This window comes from Humulus lupulus, chromosome 4 (genome assembly GCF_963169125.1).
Source record: "Humulus lupulus chromosome 4, drHumLupu1.1, whole genome shotgun sequence".
Classification (NCBI taxonomy): domain Eukaryota; kingdom Viridiplantae; phylum Streptophyta; class Magnoliopsida; order Rosales; family Cannabaceae; genus Humulus; species Humulus lupulus.
In genome coordinates, this window is record NC_084796.1 from 14,333,901 (window position 1) to 14,344,237 (window position 10,337).

Sequence of the window (10,337 nt, forward strand, 5' to 3'; positions counted from 1 at the left end):
TTTATATCTGTGAAGGTAATCCAGGAAATTAGAGGCTTCCTTCATATTTGTCTTTCCAAAAAGGATAACATCGTCTGCAAACATCAAGTGCGTGATCGAAGGGCCATTTCACTCATCTTGAAGCCTTTAATGTCTCCCGATTCCTCCTTCTACATTAAGAGCCTGGACAACACATCCACTACTAGAATGACACAGGGAGGGAGAGATGGGGTCTCCTTGTCTATGTCCACACTCAGGTACTATAGTGCCTGATTTAGACCCATTTAGTAGAAGATTCATCTTTTCCAGGGTAATACACAACCTAATCCGTTCAACAAACTTAGGTCCAAACTCACGTGCTTGTAGGACTTGTAAAATGAAGTTCCAATCCACTCTGTCGTAGGCCTTCTCCATATCCAACTCCCTTCTTTCCTTTTTTCTTCCCCATTGATTGAACAATCTTCTTTGCCACCATTGTGTTTTCAACTATGAATCTACCTCTGACAAATGCAGCTTGATTGGGGGCAATGAGCTTCGGCAAGAGGCTCCTTAGCCTCGAAGTCAGAATCTTTGAAATGAATTTATAGGAAACATTACAAAGAGCGATAGGCCTGTAGTCGTTTACCATAACTGCATTTTATTTCTTTGGTATGAGGACAATGTTAGTGTCGTTTATTCCCCCAGGCAACTCACTTTCTTCGAAGAAGTGACGAATCATCCTGTTGACATCTTATTTCACTGTTTGTCAGTGGTGTATATAGAAGGAGACTGGCATTCCATCAGGCCCCGGTGCCTTGTCCCTGCCCATATTGTTGATGTTGTCCCAAATTTCCTTATCCAGAGGGATTTCCTCTAGCTGGTCCCTTTCAACCTGCGAGATGTCCTGAAGATTCAGCATTGACAAGCCTGTGGGGAAAATCACAGGTTGTTTTGTGAAAATTTCTTTGAACCTTTCCCGAAACTTTTCTCCAATCTGCTTTGTATCATTGAGCCAAGTATTAGAATCCACCCTGAGGTGTTGGATATAGTTCCTCCTTCTTCTTATGACCGTGAAAGCCATGAAGAATTTAGAACACTTGTCCCCCTCTTGTAACCATGTGACTCGAGATTTCTGTCTCCAATGAATTTCTTCCCGAAGAAGGGCTTCATTTAGGGTCGATCTAGCCATTTCACAACTAGCGACCTGGTTAGGCCTGTTATGCTCCAGCTCCTCTAGTTTTCTTCTAGCGTCTTCTACCTGTTTGGAAATCTGTTTGAATTGCAGTTTGTTCCAACGGGCGAGTTCCATGCTTGTTCTCTTGAGTTTTTTCTAAAATTTGACCATGGGATTGTCACTCATATGGTTCATCCAAGCTCCTTTGACCACCCAAAAGCATCTTGGGTCTCTAGCCCACATATTCTCATACTTGAACTACTTGCTCTTACAATTTGCACATCCCATTGTGTCCATCAGAATTGCACAGTGATCTGATACAGCAGTGGAAAGATTTTTGACAATCGCGCTAGGGAACAAAAGTCGCCAATCGATAGTTCCCAACGCCCTGTCCAGCCTAGATCTCTTCATCGCTGGTCCATTATTACACATTGTCACCCTCTTATGCCACGTGAACGTCTGCCCTCGGCAACCAAGATCATTCAGACCGGTTCTCGCTACCATACGCCTTAAGTCAAAGGAACACTTGGAAGAATTGCCCTGCTTGGAGTAGTTGATTCTTTCGTCATCCTTTAATGAACCATTGAGGTCTCCAATTAAAACAGCAGGGTGCATAGAATTCAAGACCTTATTTCCCAATGTTCTCCAAAACTCTTCATTCTCTCCATAGAGCGGAGGGCCATAGATTCCGAAAACACACCACATCTTGCCAAGGGGTCGGAGGAGACAATACCCATAATTACATTCTTGTTCATCTCCTCGATGGTGAACTGGACCCCTTGCTTCCAACATAGGCCTAAGCCACCTGAATGCCCAAGAGGAGGAACATAGGAGTAACTAATGAAATGGAGCTTGTTAATTATGTCTTGATATCTTGATTCATCTAACCTTGTTTCAGAAATGATCAGGATTTTTGGTTGAGCCTGACAAACTAACTCCTTGAGTTGTAAAACTGTCGCTGCCCGTCTCAATTCTCAACAGTTCCAAGCTAGAAGCCTCATGGTAACGATGGAGACTTTTCTGGGCAAGTCTCCACAGCCCCAAACCGAAAAACCTGATCGTCTTACCTTGATTGCGCGATTTCATTCTTCCAGACCTTTTCCTGTGGTTCCTCATGTAGCTCAACAATGGAACACTTCTTCTTATCTTCTTGTCTCTTCTCCACCAAAATGAAATTATTATTCAAATCCACCTTGATATCAATTAATTGGCTATCCCAACAACTTTTCACCTTTCTAGCAAACTCAGATTTAGTTTTCTTTTTGTTACCTCGCGGGTTACAGAGAGTCTCAAATGCTTCCTATCTGAGTGGCCTCTATTGACTTCGGTGCCTGGGCTTGAGAGTAGCTGGCCGTTTAGCTTGTGCGGTCTTCCCCTCTTACGTTTGGCAGGAATGCTTTCCCCAGATCCCGGAGAGGTTATGGAGCTCATCTCTGGTCTCTTGGGACTTACTTTGATTGTTAGCTTCATTGTTAATGGTATCGTAACCTCCTTCAGCAGTTTGAGATCCATCCCCTTTGCACGAGTTTGGGGTTAGGAATACACTACCAGAGGCTTTCCTCTTCCTTGGGCCATGTTCACGGTCTTGGGACCTAAAATCCTCAATAGAGGTAATTGGGTTAAAGATTAAATGCTCCATTTGAAACTTGTCCACAGTTAGGGCCCCTCTAAGAAGGTCAAAGCATTGGGCCCAGCATTCCTTAGAAGGCCACTCCAGCTGTTGGGCCTGTGATCCAAAGAAGTTTTGGAGTATTTCGTTAGTCGTCAACCTATTAGTTCCTTCTTCACGTGAGGTTGCAGATGGTGGGATATCATTCAGTTTGAGTTCTTCAAATTTCTTTGTAAATGGCAACTTTTCTTTTCCATTTTCCTGGTAAGTTATAGTGGCTTCCTTATCTGGTCTCTTAACGTTGGTCTGAGTGGTGTCTCCCAAACCTGATTCTGACCCATTTTGACGTTGGTGGCAGGAGCTGGTACTGTCCAAATGAGACACGTCTTTTGGGGGCTTCGTACCACATGCTTGACCCAAAGAAGGCCATGTCAGGCTTGCTTTCTCCATTAATTTGTCTCTGTTTGGCAGAGGAAACTTGTCATCTGTTAGGAAGTGGTTGAGCGGTTGGTAGTTTATTACTAGTCGTTGCTTGCCTCGGGCTTGTTCTGATCTGTTGTTGACGTAGAAGGCATGGCAGGCCCATGGAGATTCAGTTTCTTCAATTAATCCTTGTGCTTTTAGCTCTTCGCATTCCTTGTTTGCCAGGCTTTGATGATCGGGGTTCATTCCCGGATGACTTGCTTTAGTTGGGTTTGCATCTTCATTCATCTTAAATGGGAGAGAAATGAAGAATTCCTTATTTTTCCATAGTGGGTGGTCGCATTTATTTGAGAACTCCATATGAGAATTAGCACATGATGTTTGGATAATGCGCTCTTTGATTGATGTTAGACAATCTTCAGTCATGTGGAAGTAATTCGGAACCTGCTCCCATGGAGTGAAGTATTGCTTGTACGCCAACCCCTGTGGAAGTATTCTCAGACCTTTTTTCTTCGTGTAGAGGTCGAAACCTATAATTAAATCCTTTCCCGGAAGTTTGGAGCCGATGACCCTGTGGACGATTGAGCAGCCTGGAAAAAATTGCAGCTTGATGGGCCTGCTGATTAGTTCCGTGCAGAAAATTTGGTTATTTGCTGCGTGGAAGTACTGCTTCTTTTTCTTCCAAAATTCTGGTGGTAGAATATCAGGATTCATGATGGTGTAGGAGGCTCCAGTATCAAAGAAGGCAGCCACCTTGATTGGCTTGGAGTATTTTGTTGGGATGATTTGCATTTTTTCCATAGGGATGGGTTGAACAGAATTTATGGCATTCATTTTGAAGATGCCCCCTGGACTATCGTCGTCTGAGTGGGAGAATGGTCGTAATGCACAGACAGTATACGGGGAGATTTCATCTTCTATAGAGAACACGGATTCGACATCATCGTCTGAGAGGGATACTCCTGTTACATCCTGGATGTGTGATATCATCTTTGCCGTTTTGCCTTTTGGACATTGCTTGGCAAAGTGCCCTTTCTGTCCGCACAAGAAACATCTATTAGAAGACTTGCCTGGTCTGTTTTTCCTTCGGAGAAATTTCCATGGAGTCCTTGGTTTGAATGACCTGCTTTTGTATCTCTTCCCACCATAGCTTGGCCTTTCGCAGGAACAGGAGGACTTAGTTGAGCATTTGATTGTTAGATCTCTTGGACTGCACACCTTATCGAGCTGTTTCGTTTGCTTCATGTATTCCTGTAGGAATTTATTCTGGGAGCACATTTTTTCTAGTGCTCTCATTATTGTCTGGAATAGCTCACCAAGAGTTGTGTTCTGTAATGTTCTGCCATTTGCTGAGAGGAGTCTGAACGTCTCTTCGCCAAGCGGTTCTGGGATGGACGCCAAGAAGGCTTGCTTTAGGTTCGGATCATCTACTCCCCCAATTAGGTAGAATCTTTTGGACATTCTTTGATAGTGTAGCTCCAAGTCATTCTTATCCATTGAGCAGCACTTCATTTTGAAGAATTCTGCTCGGAGTCTCTCGATTACCTGGGCATCTTGCCCACAAAAATCGACATAGAGGTGGTTTAGAGCTGTTTCAATTGATTCTGCTTGGAGGAATTAAAGTTGCCTGTATTCTCCTAGACATTGCCACCAGTCTTGCAGTATTCCAGTGAACCTTGATACAAGTTGCAGACGGATGTCTCTTATTTCTGCTCTGGGCTTTTGGGCTTCGAGCAAGGTCCAGGCTTTGAATTCTTGAAAGCGAGACCGCCATTGGCTTGGTGGTAAATCATCTAACGTGAAGGTATGAGGTTTTCCGCTTGTCGCAAAGCTGTGCCTGGTGGTGTTTTGTTCTTCTGAGGATGACGCCTCCTCTTCTATGATTGGCTCTGTTGGAGGAAACCCTGTTTCTCTTTCGACCCCCGAAGCTTGGGTGTGGTGTGTCATGAATTGATGTGGGGCTTCGTCGCTACTGTCGTCATCGTCGGTCTCCCATAATTCAGATTTTTCAGAGGAGGAAGATTGCGTATCGTCGCTTGAGCCATCGAGTTCTTCGTTAAGATTAATCTGCGGGAGGCTGTCTAAGCAATGTTGATGGATTAGTTCAGTAAGGCGATTTGTCTTTTGGACCATGAGCTGGTGTTTTGTCTGACCGTCGTCTACTTGCTTTTCTTTTTGTTGTTGCTTTAGTTGGTCCTCCTCTTCAAGGATTCTTTTGAGGCGAAGTATTTGATCACCTCTTTTTGTAGGCATTGCTAGTGGTTGGGAATGTTGTGGCATTGTTGAAAACATCCATGGTGTGGGACTTACGCCTGGGGATAGAGAGACCTCTTTTTGGTGACTTTGCATAGCGACATACTGGCTTTTTAGACTTTTAAGTTCTGCTTCTTTAGCCCGAAAGATGTCATGTGGAGCATGCTGGGATTTTGCCATTGTCAGTAGCTCTTCGTGTACCTCCGAGACAATGGCAAAATCCCAGCATGCTCCACATGACATCTTTCGGGCTAAAGAAGCAGAACTTAAAAGTCTAAAAAGCCAGTATGTCGCTATGCAAAGTCACCAAAAAGAAGTCTCTCTATCCCCAGGCGTAAGTCCCACACCATGGATGTTTTCAACAATGCCACAACATTCCCAACCACTAGCAATGCCTACAAAAAGAGGTGATCAAATACTTCGCCTCAAAAGAATCCTTGAAGAGGAGGACCAACTAAAGCAACAACAAAAAGAAAAGCAAGTAGACGACGGTCAGACAAAACACCAGCTCATGGTCCAAAAGACAAATCGCCTTACTGAGCTAATCCATCAACATTGCTTAGACAGCCTCCCGCAGATTAATCTTAACGAAGAACTCGATGGCTCAAGCGACGATACGCAATCTTCCTCCTCTGAAAAATCTGAATTATGGGAGACCGACGATGACGACAGTAGCGACGAAGCCCCACATCAATTCATGACACACCACACCCAAGCTTCGGGGGTCGAAAGAGAAACAGGGTTTCCTCCAACAGAGCCAATCATAGAAGAGGAGGCGTCATCCTCAGAAGAACAAAACACCACCAGGCACAGCTTTGCGACAAGCGGAAAACCTCATACCTTCACGTTAGATGATTTACCACCAAGCCAATGGCGGTCTCGCTTTCAAGAATTCAAAGCCTGGACCTTGCTCGAAGCCCAAAAGCCCAGAGCAGAAATAAGAGACATCCGTCTGCAACTTGTATCAAGGTTCACTGGAATACTGCAAGACTGGTGGCAATGTCTAGGAGAATACAGGCAACTTTAATTCCTCCAAGCAGAATCAATTGAAACAGCTCTAAACCACCTCTATGTCGATTTTTGTGGGCAAGATGCCCAGGTAATCGAGAGACTCCGAGCAGAATTCTTCAAAATGAAGTGCTGCTCAATGGATAAGAATGACTTGGAGCTACACTATCAAAGAATGTCCAAAAGATTCTACCTAATTGGGGGAGTAGATGATCCGAACCTAAAGCAAGCCTTCTTGGCGTCCATCCCAGAACCGCTTGGCGAAGAGACGTTCAGACTCCTCTCAGCAAATGGCAGAACATTACAGAACACAACTCTTGGTGAGCTATTCCAGACAATAATGAGAGCACTAGAAAAAATGTGCTCCCAGAATAAATTCCTACAGGAATACATGAAGCAAACGAAACAGCTCGATAAGGTGTGCAGTCCAAGAGATCTAACAATCAAATGCTCAACTAAGTCCTCCTGTTCCTGCGAAAGGCCAAGCTATGGTGGGAAGAGATACAAAAGCAGGTCATTCAAACCAAGGACTCCATGGAAATTTCTCCGAAGGAAAAACAGACCAGGCAAGTCTTCTAATAGATGTTTCTTGTGCGGACAGAAAGGGCACTTTGCCAAGCAATGTCCAAAAGGCAAAACGGCAAAGATGATATCACACATCCAGGATGTAACAGGAGTATCCCTCTCAGACGATGATGTCGAATCCGTGTTCTCTATAGAAGATGAAATCTCCCCGTATACTGTCTGTGCATTACGACCATTCTCCCACTCAGACGACGATAGTCCAGGGGGCATCTTCAAAATGAATGCCATAAATTCTGTTCAACCCATCCCTATGGAAAAAATGCAAATCATCCCAACAAAATACTCCAAGCCAATCAAGGTGGCTGCCTTCTTTGATACTGGAGCCTCCTACACCATCATGAATCCTGATATTCTACCACCAGAATTTTGGAAGAAAAAGAAGCAGTACTTCCACGCAGCAAATAACCAAATTTTCTGCACGGAACTAATCAGCAGGCCCATCAAGCTGCAATTTTTTCCAGGCTGCTCAATCGTCCACAGGGTCATCGGCTCCAAACTTCCGGGAAAGGATTTAATTATAGGTTTCGACCTCTACACGAAGAAAAAAGGTCTGAGAATACTTCCACAGGGGTTGGCGTACAAGCAATACTTCACTCCATGGGAGCAGGTTCCGAATTACTTCCACATGACTGAAGATTGTCTAACATCAATCAAAGAGCGCATTATCCAAACATCATGTGCTAATTCTCATATGGAGTTCTCAAATAAATGCGACCACCCACTATGGAAAAATAAGGAATTCTTCATTTCTCTCCCATTTAAGATGAATGAAGATGCAAACCCAACTAAAGCAAGTCATCCGGGAATGAACCCCGATCATCAAAGCCTGGCAAACAAGGAATGCGAAGAGCTAAAAGCACAAGGATTAATTGAAGAAACTGAATCTCCATGGGCCTGCCATGCCTTCTACGTCAACAACAGATCAGAACAAGCCCGAGGCAAGCAACGACTAGTAATAAACTACCAACCGCTCAACCACTTCCTAACAGATGACAAGTTTCCTCTGCCAAACAGAAATTCCTTGTTCTCCAGACTATCACAAGCAAAGGTATTTTCCAAATTTGACCTAAAAGCAGGTTTTTGGCAACTAGGAGTCAAAAAAGAGGACAGGCCGAAAACTGCATTCTGTATCCCAAACCATCATTTCCAATGGACTGTAATGCCATTCGGGCTCAAAACAGCCCCATCCCTCTTCCAAAAAGCCATGAGCAAGATATACAAGCCCATCTTAAACCAGTCCCTCATCTACATAGACGATATCCTCCTTTTTTCACCTGATATAAAATCCCATACCAATCTTCTAACCCAATTTGCTGGTATCACTGAAAAGTATGGAATAATGTTATCAGAAAAGAAGATGGTGTTGGGCCAGCCCAAAATCGAATTCCTAGGGATGAAATTGCACAATGGCACTTACGAAGCCCAACCTCACATAGCCCAGGAACTCCACAAATTTCCAAATGAAGGCCTCACAAAGACCCAAGTCCAACAGTTCCTAGGGATCGTGAACTACCTCAGAGACTTCGTGCCCCACCTGTCAGGTTTCACAAGCCCATTAACCAAGATGCTTCAAAAAGATTCTCCACCTTGGGGAAAAGAACAGACAGAAGCGGTGAAAACCCTCAAAGATTTAATGAAAGATTTACCACCGCTTCAGATTCCATCAGACGGAAAAAGAATCCTGCAGACTGACGCAAGCGACAAGAATTGGGGGGCGGTCCTATTAGAGGAAGACACCACCAACAAAAGAAAAGTGTGCGGGTACAAGAGCGGAGCATTCAAAGATTCCCAACTCCACTACCACTCTACTCTAAAAGAAATCTTGGCGGTCAAAATGGGAATAATGAAGTTTGAATTCCACCTCATCGGTCATAATTTCTTGGTCGAAACAGATTTCTCATCCTTTGAAGGAATGCTCACATTCAAGCAAAACAAAGCTGTCAATGCCCAATTACTCCGATTAGCCACGTGGTTCTCTCGTTACACCTTTCAAGTCAAGCACATCAAAGAAAAATCAAACACCATTCCAGATTTCCTTTCAAGGCCAAACCGGAGTACTATAAATATAATCTCCCCAGAAACTAATCAACCCATCCCTCTAGTTTTCATGGCAAACCCTGCAGCCATCATCTCTACATTTCCAAAAGACGCCCAAAAATTTATCAACCACAAAACCCCAAAATTAAAGGCCATCCAAAATGCTTTAGATATCCAGTCTACCCTTGTTAGAGGTCATGGAAAATCAATGGCAAAAGACTTAGGCTTCCATCCAAAGTACCCATTTGCCAAACTCTTTCACATGGAGAATACCATTTTTATGCCAAAAAAGATTACCCACATGTTCTAGTACTTAATGAGCTCCTACACTATTGCTATTGAGGTTCACACCATAGGACTCCGAACGTCAGTTCGTAGCTACATGCAAAGGCCTGACCTCCGTCCAGCATACCAACATCCTATGGATCTATTGCAATGGTTCAAGCCTTTATCTGATTGGAATGATCTGCTCACCCAACAATGGGAAAAGGTCCGCAACAAAAGGCCAGTTGGTTTATCTTATCCAGCTGATGAGAACGTGGCAAATCCAACAAAGTGCTACACCATTCTGTTACTAAAGCTAAATGTCAACCAGGATCTGACATTTACACAAAATGTTCAAATATACAGATCCAGCGAATATCCAATGGTTGTCATCGGAAACCCTGAACACCGACAGCTGGAAAAACTTCTGTTTAGCACAAATGGCATCATTCCTGATGAAATGTGGCCACGACCAGAAGACGACGCACCTTGGGAACAGTATCCAGCAGATTACTCACTAAGGATGGAAAAGGATATGGATTATTATAATCACCATTACGCTGAATATGAAGTTGATTATAATGATTCAATCTTCCAACAACCAGATACCCTGTGCTCATCTCCAATAACGACTTCATTAAGAGAACTTGATGAAGAAATAATGAGGGGATTATCAATCAAGAAAAGACCAACACGTGGAGAACCAAGTATGTCTGATGGAGATGGCAGTGATGACACATGCATGAGTCCTGATCCAAGTCATAAATAGACCCATGTGACCTCTGAGAAGATTCGCCCACCCATGTGATGCACCCAGCTATGCTGACTAGATTCGCCTAGGTAATAACGTTTTTTCAGAAAGACTACACTGAAATTTGCAGACTCCCTGAAGACATCAGAGATTCCCTGCAGCCTGAAAAGACAACTCTTTGTATTAATGATAAAAAAAAAAAAAAAAAAAAAAAGAGTCTGGAATAGCAGAGATTCCCTCAGTCTAGGGAAGGGTGTATTTTAATTTTCTGTTTG

General features: G+C 43.6%; 2 protein-coding genes across 2 annotated transcripts; one reads left to right on the forward strand and one right to left on the reverse strand.

The window, feature by feature from the left end:
* Positions 1-724: 724 nt before the first annotated feature.
* Positions 725-1,267, reverse strand: LOC133831913 (uncharacterized). The gene has a single exon (XM_062262316.1). The coding sequence runs from the start codon at positions 1,265-1,267 to the stop codon at positions 725-727; it is 543 nt and encodes a 180-aa protein (XP_062118300.1).
* A 5,297-nt stretch (positions 1,268-6,564) lies between these two features.
* On the forward strand, positions 6,565-9,357 carry LOC133831914 (uncharacterized). The gene has a single exon (XM_062262317.1). It carries the CDS (start codon positions 6,565-6,567, stop codon positions 9,355-9,357), a length of 2,793 nt encoding a protein of 930 aa, XP_062118301.1.
* The last annotated feature ends 980 nt before the right edge of the window (positions 9,358-10,337 follow it).